Here is a 14238-nt window from a genome sequence, read left to right as displayed (position 1 = left end):
AGCTCAGTCAAAACTTTCTCAGTGGAAAATACAAAATGCATTTGCTCACAGCATTCCTTAGGACAAGAAAAGTAAACCAGGGCGAGAACTGACTGAGGCCGTGACCCAAAGACAAGAAAAGGAAGCATTTAATCACCTCCTCTGCAAATCTGAGCCCAGATACATAATGCCTTCATGAAAATATTTCTCAGAACCACCATTCCTACATCATATCAAGAATGTCACGAAAAACTAAAAGCAGCGATGACGACAGTGCAGGTTTTTTTCCTCGACGACAGATTTGTGGAGCAGTCGAGTGACTGAACCAGACATCAGCCTCAGTGTTCACGACAGAACCAGTGACTGGACTTTAACATCCTCCTGTCTCCAAACACGTTCTTTTCTGGAGATCACACAGGAGAAAACATCTCAAAGGAGTGTCTTAATGAGTGGGAGCTGGACGAGGAGAAACAGGTGTGTGGCTCTAACGTTGTGAAAGCTGCAGCCCTGACCGAGTGGACCAGACTGGCTTTGGACACTCGCTGCACAGTGCCATCGGTGAGCGCGCTTTTTTCCCTCAACTGCACCTTTTACTGCTTTTAGCTTTGTTATATGTGTTTTTCTCCAAACAATTACAAAACAAATTACATTTTTTTTTTACATTGAAAATTAAGTAAAAATGTATATACAAAAGTTGGGGATATTACGCTTTCATTCTAAATTCCTTTTTTGAACTCTGAATGCACATTAAGTTGATCTATAAAGATTTTAGTGCATTTTAAAATTTGTCTGAAATTTAGAATGAAAGCAGAATATCTCTAACTTTTTGTGTATTTTTATATATATATATATATATATTTTTTTTTTTTACAGTTTCATGTTGTAATGCTGTAAATGCACAGAGTAAAAACTAACACCTGAAAAAAGTTCTTTGTGAAATCGTGAGCATTTGGATAAAAGCATACAACAGTTTTTAATTCAAGAAGATTTAAGTTGTTTCAATTAGTACAACTTAAAAACAACAAACACAAGCCTGATCATGGAGCACAGTCTTGGTTGACAACAGCTGCTACAGCAGATTGTAGAAATATTGAATGTATAAATATTTATTTCATTACTTTTTTTTTTGCAGAGGAAAGCATGAAGGATCCCAGGATTGACAAAGCTGTTGGAACTTGTAGAAAGATTGTAGGTTGATTCTGCCACAGCTGGAAAAGACAGCAGGCACTCAGAAAGGTGTGAGATGAACTCGGCCTTCCTCAGAATCTGTAACGTGATGGGGGTCGAGACAGAAGATGATACAACGACTACTTGAGCAAGAGAAAGCTGTTGCTAAAGTCCTTCCAGCTGAGAGGTCAGTCTGGTGCCTTGATGGCTGCACTTAGGTGTTTTCGACTCTGTGAGTGAGGCTCTTGGGCCTCTTATGGACTTCACTGATGCCTTATCATCTGAGAAGTATGTGACTGTGTCCTGCCTGAAGCCGGCTTTGCATCTCTTCAACAGTGAGCTACTGTTGAGGAAAGAGGACGACAAAGAACATCAGAGGTTCAATAACTGCTTACCTGAACAAAAGGTACAAGGCACCAGAGATCCAAGACTTCATTAACATGGCAGCAGTCCTCGACCCGCGTTTTCACCTTCAGTATTTGAGTCAAGAAGAAATCCTGACCTTCAAATCCAGAGCTGTCAGAGAACTGGAATCCACTGCTGCTACACCATCAAATCCCATCAGCTCTCCTCCACCTATAGCTGACCGTGACACTGAATGTTCAGAGAGTGTAGGGAATGCACAAAAGAAGCAAAGGAAAAGCCTGGGAAGCTTTTTCAAGAAGCTAACTGAGAAGGACTGTTGGCTGCAGAGTTCAACAGCTGTTTGCAAGGCCACCTGCTGGTGGATGGTCAGACCAATCCTCTCACATGGAGGAAAATGCATGAAGTAAATTTTCCTTCAGTCAGTCAATTAGCCAAGAAATACCTGTTTATTCCAGCTACGAGTGCACCATCAGAGAGAGTGGTTAGCTCTGGTGGTAATGTAGCCAAAGAACACTACTAAAACCGAGCACAGTTAATATGTTGCTTTTCTTAACCAAAAATCTTTAAACCAAGCCATAACTTTTTGAAACTCATGTTAAGTTCATGTTTAGAAGGTTCAGCATGATTTACATATTTCCTGTTTTGCACCTTTCTATCAGTTGGAAACTCTTAAATTTAGGTTAGCAGGAAGTTCAGCATTTTACATGTTGCTCACTTTGCACTGGTCATATTTTGCATAAATAAATGCACTTTACATTTAGATACGAGTGTATTTATTTACACACCACATTTCTCCATGTAATGTGGATTTGCGTCAGGAAGGGCAGCCGGTGTAAAGCTTGTGCCAATTCAACCTGCAGATCCACCTTGGATTTGCTGTGGTGACCTCGAGTGCAAACAAGGGAGCAGCTGAAGGGACTTACTTTTTTACTCTCATAATGTTTTGGTGTAGTCCATAGACCATGTCCGGAAAGATACTAAGGGTAGACAATAATAATATTATTAATAATAATGAAAATAATACATTCAATTTGAAGGCAGTACTCAAGGACACCATACAATAATACACAAAGTCCATAAAAAGAAACAACAATAAAAATCAATAAAATCACTCAAACAGACAGAGCAATAGGCATCAAGTGGATTTGAAATGGGGGGGGGGGGGGGGTGAATTACTGTTTCTGAGTTGAGATGGTAATGAATTCCAGAGACGGGGAGCAGAACTGTGGTAGTGACATGGGCGGCAGGACAGAAAGGTGGATGGAGGAAGAAGATCCAAGGGAGTAGGAGGGAGTGGGAACATGGAGGAGGTCAGACAGATATGGAGGGGTGAGGTTGTGAATGGCCTTGAATGTTAACAGGATGATTTTGAATTGAATAGGAAATAGGAATAGGAACCGGAAGCCAGTGGAGCTGTTGGAGGACAGGAGTAATGTGGTGGATGGAGGGGGTTCGAGTTATGATGTGGGCAGCTCAATTCTGGACCAGTTGAAGTTTACGGAGGGATTTGTGAGGGAGACTGAAGAGAAGAGAATTACAATAATCCAGATGGGAGGTGACAAGACTGTGAACAAGGATGACAGTAGTGTGGGGTTAAGGGAGGGCAGAGGGCATTGATGCTTTGTAGGGGAAGGTAGGCAGACCTAGTAATGTTATTGAAGTTGGATTGAAAGGATAGTATGCTGTCAAGGATGACACCCAGACTCTTAACCCGGGGGAAGGTGAGACGGTGGAATTATCAATAGTGAGAGAAAAACTGTCAGTTTTGGTTTAGGTGGACTTTGTGCCAATGAGGAGAACCTCAGTTTTGCAACTGTTTAATTTAAGAAAGTTTAAGGTGAACCAGGTTTTTATTTCAGAGATACAATCAGTGCGGGAGATGGGGTGAAGAGTAGACAAGGGTTTAGTGGTAAGGTAGAGTTGTGTATCATCAGCATAACAGTGAAAATGGATGTTAAATTTGTGGAAAATATTGCCAAGGGGAAAGAGGAGCCCCAGGACAGAGCCCTGGGGCACACCTGACCTGACGGAGGAGGGGGTGGATTTAAAGGACTTGAGTTGGGTGAACTGAGCGCGGAGAAGTGGGATGTAAACAGTGGTGGGCACAGCTAACCAAAAAGTTAGCTTTGATAACCGCTAATCAGCGAACTGAAAAGTTAACTTTTATAACGCTAAACTAAAAAAAAAACAAAACACAAAAAGATTTATCTGAAGCTACAGCTAACCGCTAACTTTCAGTATTGTCTCTGTTCTGGGTTTAAGCACCGCCAATGCTTCTGATTAGAATCAAAGATGATCACAAACCCAAGACAACCCAACGAGCTAGCGCTTCAGTCTTTGTGCGCCCTGCCCACTGCTGTAAGGAAGAGTCATTTCCCTTCACAGTATACAGCGCTTCAGCCATGAGGCAGATGACAGTGTTCTATGCATTTTGACCCATCTACTGGGTGGCAGTGTAAATGACGCCTGGTTATCTCACACGGTTGTTGCTGAATCGCAGCTTAACAAACAGAATTTTCAGTTTTACAAATGCCTTTTTTTCACAAATGAAAAAATGACATATTTTACAAATACACATTTATTTGTAAAACCAACACACACTTGTGGTTTTTACATGTAATGAATTATCTAATCAGTGATCGGAGGCTCAGTTTACCCATAATGCATTTTGGCATCTGTGTGCTAATGTTCAAAACTTCAAAATTAGAGCATTATTTTAAAATTAAGAGATATGTGTTATATTCTCACGGTGGGCAGCACGGTGGCTTAGTGGTTAGCACTGTTGCCTCACAGCGAGAAGGTCGTGGGTTCAATTCCCGTGGCCTGTGTGGAGTTTGCATGTTCTCCCCATGTTTGCGTGGGTTTCCTCCGGGTGCTCCAGTTTCCTCCCACATCCAAAAACATGCGGGTTAGGTGGATTGGAATCTTTAAAATTGTCCGTGGTTGTGTGTGTGTGTCTGTTTGTCTATTTGTGGCCCTGCAACAGACTGGCGTCCTGTCCTGGGTGTACCCTGCGTCGCGCTCTATGACTGCTGGGATAGGCTCCAGCCCCCCACCACCCTTAATTGGACTAAGCAGTAGAAGATGAATGAATGAATGAATGTTATATTCTCACTTTGTACAAATGACAGACTTGACATTAATGTAGTTAAACTATCCGGATTAATTTGGTTTATAAATCAAAACCATAAGTCAAACCTGCTTTCCTTTTGAGGACTTCGGCCTCACGGCTCGACTGCTGTATGCTGTGAATGGATTTTTTTTTGTTGTTTGTTTTTGCAGTCTTGCGGCCAGACCCCTTCTGCTGGGGTTGAGTTGAGCTCAGCTGCTCTCAGCTGCCCGACTGCTACAAAATACATAGCAGACAGGAGCCAACATGTATGATTTTAGGATTTACGAGGTCTGTTAGAAAAGTATCTGACCTTATTATTTTTTTTCAAAAACCATATGGATTTGAATCACGTGTGATTGCATCAGCCAAACTTGAACCTTCGTGTGCATGTGTGAGTTTTTTCACACCTGTCTGTTGCATCATTCACCTGTGAGCAGGCTTTGAGTGAGGAGTGGTCCAGCCCTCTTGTCTTTTTTTTCATTGTTTAGGAATGGCTCAGAGACTGCCGCTTTGCTTGATCAAAATTTTTTCAGCTGTGAGGCACATCCAAGTGGACACCATTCAAGAAATTCAGATGGTTTTTGGTGAAAATTTTATGGGCTTCAAAGAGATTACGGAGTGTTACTGTCGCTTTAAGGACAGCCCCCAGTGGCTGATGGCGCGCCGCGCTCCGAAGCCGCCATCGACAGGCTGAGCGACCATTTCATTTCTAAACGGATGGCTGTATGGATCCGTGACCATCGTGTGCAATTTCTCTGGTTATCACAAGAGCTGGACATCATCACGGCATTGCTTTGCGCCATGCGGCACCGCCGCGACGCGCGGAATTCCTCCGCACGTCTGTCTCAATGTGCCGAAAAAGTGCTGATGTCCATGTCTTTTCACAATTCCTGTGCTAGCCAGATGACATCCCGGATAAAACACTGCATCCAGTTTGGAAATGAACGGCACATTCCACTGTTACAGGAGGTTTTGTCATGGAAAGAGGAGCAGAGGCTTCGCGCGTTGCGGCGGTGCCGCATGGCGCAAAGCAACACCGTGATGAAGCCTCACAGGACATGTTCTGGCATGTCCAGGCACATCCACAATTTCTCAGATAATCACTCGACTGAAAAACCACCGACAGCTGTCTGAACGCCATCTCAAAGCCGTCCTGTGAGACCAAAATGGAGGTGGTTTTGTCTCGCTCCAGCAACGAATCCATCGTGACGCGCAAAGCCTCCGCTCGGCTTTCCATGACAAAATCTCTTGTTAAAAGTGAAATCTGCCGGAAAATGGTTGATGTCCAGCTCTTGTGATAACCAGAGAAATTGCACACGATGGTCACGGATCCATACAGCCATCCGTTTAGAAAGAAATGGTCATTCAGCCTGGCGATGGTGGCTTCGGAGCGCGGCGCGCCATCAGCCGCTCGGGGCCATCCTTAAAGCGACAGTAACACTCTGTAATCTCTTTGAAGCCCATAAAATTTTCACCAAAAACCATCTGAATTTCTCAAATGGTGTCCACTTGGATGTCCCTCACAGTTTCTGAAAAAATTTTAATCAAGCAAAGCGGCAGTCTCTGAGCCATTCCTAAACAATGAAAAAAACGACGAGAGGGGTGGACCACTCCTCACTCAAAGCCTGCTCACAGGCGAATGACGCCACCGACAGGCGTGAAAAAACTCACGCATGTGCACGAAGGTTCAAGCTTGTCTGATGCAATCACACGATTCAAATCCATATGGTTTTTGAAAAAAATAATAAAGTCAGATACTTTTCTAACAGACTTTGTATAAATGTTTTTCACCTTTACTAACTATGTAAAAAAATAGTGATTTAAATTAGTGGAATGAAATTTAGCGGAAGCTAATTGGTCCTCTGATGGTTTTTGAAGTTAGCTGGAAAGCTACTCTGCTAACAAAAAGTTAGCTTTGCTAATTATTGGCTTAGCAGAACTGTGTCCACCACTGGACGTAAACCAGTCTAATGGAGTGTGAGTTATGCCAATGGAAGATAGCCTATTGAGGAGAGTGGACTGACTGATGGTATCAAAGGCTGCATTCAGGTCGAGGTGGATGAGGATTGTGAGGAGTCCAGAATCAGCTGGCATGAGGAGACCATTTGTGATTTTATTGAGTACTGTTTCAGTGCTATGAAGCGGTTGGAAACCAGACTGGAACTGTTCGTACATGTTGTTGTGGGACAGGTGAGAGTGAAGCTGGGAGGTAACTATTTTTTCAAAAGTTTTGAATGAAATGAAGGGTAAATTGGTGATAGGATGGTAGTTAATGACTTTGGAAGGGTCAGCGCTAGGTTTTGTCAAAATTGGAGTAATGGCAGCGGTTTTGAAGGATATAGAGACAGTTCCAGTGATGAGAGAGGAGTGGATCATGGCAGAAATGAGGGGGACCAGCGAGGGGAGACAGGCTTTAATAAACTGCGTAGGGAGGAGGTCCAGTTGACAGGTGGAAGACCTGTATTTTCAGCTGAGAAAGTGGGGAGCTGGAAGGAAGATGAGTTGATGGAAGAAGAAGAAGAAAAAGAAGAAGAGCCTTTAATGTCGTTGTATATACATGGATACGCAGATGAGGGATACGACCCTCATCAGTCTCATCTCTGATGGAGACAAGTCTGCCTACAGATGGGAGATTGACCATCTGGTGTCCTGGTGCAAACAGAACAGTCTGGAGCTCAGCACCCTCAAGACAGGCAAGATGGTTGTTGACTTCAGAAAGAACCCAGTCCTGGCCACCCCCATCACCCTGTGTGACTCCCCAGTCGCCATTGTGGAGCCCTTCCTTTACCTGGGGATCACCATCATCCAGGACCTCAAGTGGGAGCTGAACATGAGCGCTCTCGTCAAGAGAGCACAACAGAGGATGTACTTTCTGCAGCAGATGAAGTTCAACCTGCCAGAAACAATGATGGTGAACTTCTACACTGCCATCATTGAGTCCATCATGTCCTCCTCCGTCTGGTACGCTGCTGCCTCTGATAAGGAGCAGACTGCAGCATGTCATCCACTCAGCAGAGAAGGTGATCAACTGCAATTTGCCATCCCTACAGGACCCGTACACCTCCAGGGCCCTGAGGGGAGCAGGGAAGATAGTGGCCGATCCTTCTCACCCAGGACATAAACTTTTTGTCACCCTCCCCTCTGGAAGACAGCTGAACAGGACTAAAACCTTGAGACACAAAAACAGCTTCTATCCATCTGCAGCTAGACTAATAAATAATGCCAGAGACCCCCATTTACCCTTCCTCCCATTCCCACAGAGTACAGACTGAAAGGTGCTGTACATCTACATGCCTGCACAGCCCCATTCCACTGTATGTATTTGACAGTAAACATAGTTTTGCCCATTTGTCTATTTGACTCCTTCACTTCTTACAGAAGTATTTTTTTCCTTTTGTTTTTATTGTTTATGCACCTATAACACTAAATCAAATTCCTTGTATGTGAGAACTTTCTTGGTAATACATTTGATTCTGATTCTGGAGAAACAATATTTGTCATTTAATCATCTGAGTGACAGTTAGACACAGTCCAAGCATGAGGAGCAGAGACTGGAGCAGACCCTCATGAGCATGTGTTAGATGGTGGGAGGAAACCAGAGTGATACGAGAAAGCCCTGAGGCCATTTACAGAGTCAAATAAAGCTCACCGCTTTGTTCTTTAAATGCAACTTTCTTCATGTGCCAGACAAATCATTATGTCATCACCAATGTCTATGCAACACAACATTTCAGCCTATGCTTGTTTCTCTCCCAGAGTTTGTGGAGGCCACCCGTAATATTTTGCAGGAGGACCTGGAGGAGCTGGGTTTAGGAGCAGGCCCGTTCATGTTCTCCTATCACGAAGCTGCAAGTCTGATGGACACATCAGCCTTCCACTCACCAGTGAGTGTACACGGCTCTGTTTCACCAATCCAGCCCATGTTTGTCATTAGATTAGATTAGATAGAACTCATGACAACATGAGTCAGGCACTGGTCCAGGTTTTGTTGAGGACATGTCAACTGTTTTCGTCAGGTTCACTCTATAATTTTGTGGGAAATGTTTTTGGGGTGGGATTTGCTGAACAATACAGTTTTGGAAAGGTTATTGTACAAGGTCTGTTAGAAAAGTATCGGACCTTTTTATTTTTTGCAAAAACCTGATGGATTTGAATCACGTGTGCTTGCATGAGCAAACCTTGAACCTTCGTGCGCATGCGTGAATTTTTTCACGCCTGTCGATTGCGTCATTTTCTGGTAAGCAGCCTTTGTGTGAGGTGTGTGTCGTGCACTCGGTGTTTTTTCATTCCAAGGAAAAAGACGGAACGACTGGAGCAGTGCTGCATCAAATTTTGCCAGAAACTGGGCGACAGCCAGGTGGAAACCATTCGGATGATTCAGACGGCTTTCGGTGACTTTTCAGTCGTGTGACTATCCGAGAAACTGTGGAAGAGGTTGGCATGTCACAACATGTCCTGTGAGACTTCAACACGGAGGCGCTTTTGCTGCGCCATCAGCAGCAGCATGAATTTTACCGCCACTCTTTTCATGGCAAAATCTTCTGTCACAGTGGAATGTAACGAAAAAGTGCTGATGTCCACCTCTTCCGCAATTTCTCGGACAGTCACACTACGGTCCCACACCACCACAGCGTTCACTTTGGAAATGATCTTGTCATTTCAGCATGTTGATGACCGACCGGAGTGTGGCTCGCTCTCCACCGTTGTGTGGACGTCTTTAAACCGGTTGTACCGCTCCTTAATCTGTGTGATGCCCAGAGGATCGTCACCGAAAGCCGCCTGAATAATCCGAATGGTTTCTACCTGGCTGTCGCCCAGTTTCTGGAAAAATTTGATGCAGTCGCGCTGCTCCAGTCATTCCGTCTTTTTCCTTGGAATGAAAAAAGGGCCTTTCACACTGAATCTGTCAGGCCAATGCGTCAACGGATCGGGATCCGTCGGATGACGTCAGATGCGTCACTTTGGAAGCGGCAAAAAAAAAAAAAAAAGGTGGGGGGCGGAGATTGCCACATCACACTCTGGCTGTTTCCACAATCTGAAAAAGTTCAGTGAACGCCATCTTGAATTTGCGTCGCCTGAACCACAAAAAAAGCTTTAAAAAACAGCAGCAGAACGATTCTCCATCACTCTGCTGGGAGAAGCTTTTTTCCCAGCTACTTTTTGGAGTGACACCGAACAAGGAGGAGGATGGACGAGGAGGACCGACGATCGAACCGCGACAGCGGACCAAACCGCACGGAGAAGCCGGCCTTCAGGCATCATCCCTGGGCAGACTGAGGCAGGCAGCCGGGGTGATGGAGCAAACCCACTCAGTCTGAAATCTCCCACTTTTTGGATATATATGTGAAGTCCCAGTTTGCCCAACGGAGTTTAGTTCTGCAGCCTTATCGAGGTGAGAATAAAATAAAAGTAAAATGTTACGTTTACTGAACTGCTGTGAAGGTTTATTGATCGACTAACGTTAGCGTAGCCTTTTAGCACAGTTGATCTGAGTGAACACTTTAATTTCTAAATGGTTCAGTCTTTTTATTTTTACCAAATAAAGCTACAACTTTTTTCAGACACCACAAAAGCTCAACTTTAAATAACATTTTTTCATGCGTTTTTTTCCCCCCCATTTTTCCCCCTTTTTTTTTTATATCTAAACTGTTTAGTGTTTCTTTATATTTAAAGAAATATTTTTATTTGTCCCAATCAGGAACATTTGCTGTGCAGACAACCAAACTTCTACTGATGAGCTGAACACCACGAAGTCCAGTCGAAAGAAAACATCTCTGCTTTTCAGCAAAACCACCAGAGGTCAAAGCTGCAGAAGAGACCTTCATCTGGTCCTGAGAATCCAGCAGAACATCACCTGCTTCTAAATAAAAGGCTCTTTCAACAGCAACTATTTTATTATTTTTTAAAAAGCTGTTTCATTTTATATTTTAACAATAAATGAACGGATCATTAAAAATGTCCACGAGTCAAAGTCAAAAGACATTTGCACAAGTAGAAGCTCTCCACTTATTGTGCTCAAATTCATATTTTAGAAATGACTCTGTCCTGATAACATTAAAGGCAATTACATATTTTGGCTAAATTACAAGTTGAAATGACTCTCTCTCTCTCTATATATATATATATATGTATAACAACACACAAGTTACTGTAATGTATGTGTTGGTTTTTACAAATAAATCTACATTTGTAAATGTGTCATTTTTTTCATTTGTAAAAAAAAAAGGCAATTTGAACACTGAGAATTCTGTTTAAGTGATTCTGTTATGATCTGCCCGGACTGAACTGGACTCAAAATGCAGAGAACAGAGAAAATGGATGAATAACAAGGTTTATTACAAGACTGATGAAAGATATGCAACAAAATCTGGATGATGCAAGGTGGCCCGAGGAGTGGAGATGCAGAGAGGCCTGCACAGTGGTGGAAAATAGGGAGCCATATTCGTCAACCCAGAGTCCAGTGTGAAGCGAGGTTTAGATGGATCCGTGATCGGGGCCAGGTGGTCGTCTACGGAGCTGACAGAGACTGGAGGGAAGACGACAGACAAGTAAGTGGATGAGCACATGGTTGACAGAGCACTCACAACTGTCAATTAACAACTGAGATCAGTAGAAGCGTAAAGACGCCAAGCCTAAAGGCAGAAAAAACTCTGCATAGGAATGCACAAAAACTCTATATAAATCAGATAGAGAGGCCAGGTACCAGGTTGAGGAAACTGAGTTTCTGGCACAAGTGGATGTGTTGAACCGGGTTAAATACTGTGCACCGTGATGAGTGACAGGTGTGATAATCCCCAATCAGCTCCGTGTCCAACCACCTGGGGAGAGAAAAAACAGAAACCAGACAGGACCCAAGGCAACACACCACAGTACTTCCCCCTCAGTGGGAGCCCCCAGGCGACCTACTCGGCCGATCAGGTTGATCCCGATAGAAATCTCGGATGAGGGCAGGATCCAGGATGAAGTCCCGCCACACCCAGGAACGTTCCTCAGGCCCATAGCCCTCCCAGTCCACCAGGTACTGAAAACCGTGACCCCGGCGGCGAATGTCTAGGATCTTTGTAACCGTCCAAGCCGGGTGACCATCCACAATGCAGGCAGGAGGTGGAGCGGGTGCAGGTGGGCAGCGTGGACTGGAATGCACCGGCTTTAATTGGGAGGTGTGAAACACAGGGTGGATCCGGAGGGAGCGTGGCAGACAGAGGTGAACAGCAACCAGATTCACCACCCGATCCACCACAAACGGTCCAATGTATTTGGGAGACAGTTTCTTAGACTCAGTCTGAAGTGGAATGTCTTGAGAGGACAACCACACCTCCTGCCCGGGTTGGTAGTCCGGGGCCGGGGCCCTGTGTGGGTCCACAAGGCATCTGGTCCTTTTCTTGGTCCGCAGGAGGGCGGAACGGGCTGTTCTCCACAACCGACAACAACAATCGGGGATGTAGGTGCACGGAAGGTCCTCTTCTTGACTGGGGAAAATGGAGGTTGATAGCCTAGCGAAGCCTTGAATGGAGACAGTCTGGTGGCAGAACAGATCTGAGTGTTGTGAGCGTATCCTATCCATGGGAGGTGGTTGCTCCAATCGGACGGGTGGGAGAACGTAACGCACCGTAAGGCGGCTTCCAGTTCCTGATTAGCCCGTTCCACCTGGCCATTGGTTTGGGGGTGGAAACCAGATGAAAGGCTGACTGAAGCACCCAGTGCTGAACAAAAAGCCTGCCACACTTGAAATGTGAATTGTGGGCCTCGGTCAGACACAATGTCACAAGAAATGGCATGCAGCCAGAAAACCTGGTGGACCAGGAGGTTGGCGGTCTCCAGGGCTGATGGCAATTTGGGCAGAGCCACGAAGTGTGCCGCCTTGGAGAACCAGTCAACTATGGTGAGTATCACCGTGTTTCCCTGGGACGGGGGAAGTCCCGTGACGAAGTCCAAGGCAATGTGAGACCAAGGGCATCCGGGAGTTGGAAGAGGATGGAGGAGGCCGGAGATGGGCTGGTGGAGGCTCTTACCCCTGGCACAGGCAGTGAAAGCCTGGACGAAGTCCTTGACATCCCCTCGGACTGAAGGCCACCAGAAGTGGCGCTGAAGAATGTCCAAGGTTCTGTGGATTCCAGGGTGACAGGCCAGTTTGAAGGAGTGACAAAACTGCAGGACCTTGGATTGAACTTCTGGTGGAACAAACAGCCATCCCGGGGGTCCTCCACCCGGGTCGGGATGTTGCTCCAAAGCTCCGGACAATCTTCTTGATGTCCCACTCCAGGGTGCCCACCACCAAGGATGGAGGAAGGATGAGGTCCGAAGATGAAGGATGGCCAGGGGGACTAAAGAGACGGGAGAGAGCATCTGGTTTCTTATTTTTGGATCCAGGTCTGTAAGTGATGGAGAAGTTGAACCTCCCAAAAAATAAGGACCACCTGGCCTGCCAGGAGTTGATATGTTTTGCGGATTGGATGTACTGGAGGTTTTTGTGATCTGTCTATACTAACAAAGGGACTGCGGCCCCCTCCATCCAATGTCTCCACTCCTTGAGGGCCACCTTGACAGCTAGGAGTTCCCGGTTACCAGTGTCATAATTCTGTTCTGCAGGAGTTAAATGACGGGAGATGAAGGCGCATGGATGGAGGCGACCGTCACCCTCCACCCGCTGGGAAAGCACAGCTCCTATACCCAGATCGGAAGCATCCACTTCCACAATGAACTGGTGGTCTGGGTTAGGTTGAATAAGGACTGGGGCTGTGGAAAATAGATGTTTGAGATGATTGAAGGCCACTTCAGGCTGCAGGGACCACTGAAACTGGACTTTAACTGAGGTGAGAGCAGTGAGTGGAGATGCAACCTGATTGTAACTGCGGATAAACCTGCAATAAAAATAGGCGAAACCGAGGAATTGCTGAAGTTGTTTGACTGAGGTGGGAGTTGGCCAGTCTAACACTGCTTTTACTTTGGCCGGATCGGGCTGTATCTGGTTGTCTGACACAATGATCCCTAGAAATTAGATGGTGTCCTTGTGAAACTCTCACTTTTCTGCCTTAACAAAAAGCGGGTTCTCTAACAATTTGTGGAGGACCAGACAGACATGCTTAGTATGCTCGGACAGCGAGGAGGAGAAAATCAAGATGTCATCGAGATAAACAAATACGAAACGGTGGCGGTAATCCCGGAGGACATCGTTCACAAGTAACTGAAACATGGCAGGTGCATTGGTGAGACCGAAGGGCATCACAAGGTACTCAAAGTGTCCGACTGGGGTGTTAAAGGTGGTCTTCCAGTCATCTCCCTCCTTGACACGCACTAGGTGGTAAGCGTTCCTGAGGTCCAATTTGGTGAATATATTTGCACTGTGCAGGGGTGTCAATGAGGAATCAAGGAGGGGGAGAGGGTACCGGTTGCAGACTGTGATGGCATTCAGCCCCCTGAAATCAATGCACGGGGGCAAGGTACCGTCCTTCTTGCCAACAAAAAAGAAGCCTGCCCGTAGTGGTGATGACGCATGCCGAATCAGCCTGGCGGCGGCCAGGGAGTCCCGGATATAGATCTCCATCGCTTCCCTCTCCGGGCGTGACAAGTTGTACAACCGACTAGAAGGAAACTTATGGTCTGTGAGGATGGAG

At 45.5% G+C, this 14238-nt stretch overlaps 1 protein-coding gene across 1 annotated transcript in view; it reads left to right on the top strand.

Annotated features, from left to right (window-relative positions):
- Positions 1-14238, top strand: part of si:dkeyp-72e1.9 (syntaxin-binding protein 4) — a 375953-nt gene that overhangs the window by 279436 nt on the left and 82279 nt on the right. The window contains exon 15 of the mRNA XM_034189933.1: positions 8381-8508. Coding sequence (XP_034045824.1) covers positions 8381-8508 — 128 coding nt within the window. The remainder of the gene's footprint in view (positions 1-8380; positions 8509-14238) is intronic.

This window comes from Thalassophryne amazonica, chromosome 16 (assembly GCF_902500255.1).
Source record: "Thalassophryne amazonica chromosome 16, fThaAma1.1, whole genome shotgun sequence".
NCBI classification, from domain to species: Eukaryota; Metazoa; Chordata; class Actinopteri; order Batrachoidiformes; family Batrachoididae; genus Thalassophryne; species Thalassophryne amazonica.
Note: the sequence above shows the minus strand (reverse complement) of the source record. Positions and strands in the feature narration are given on the sequence as shown.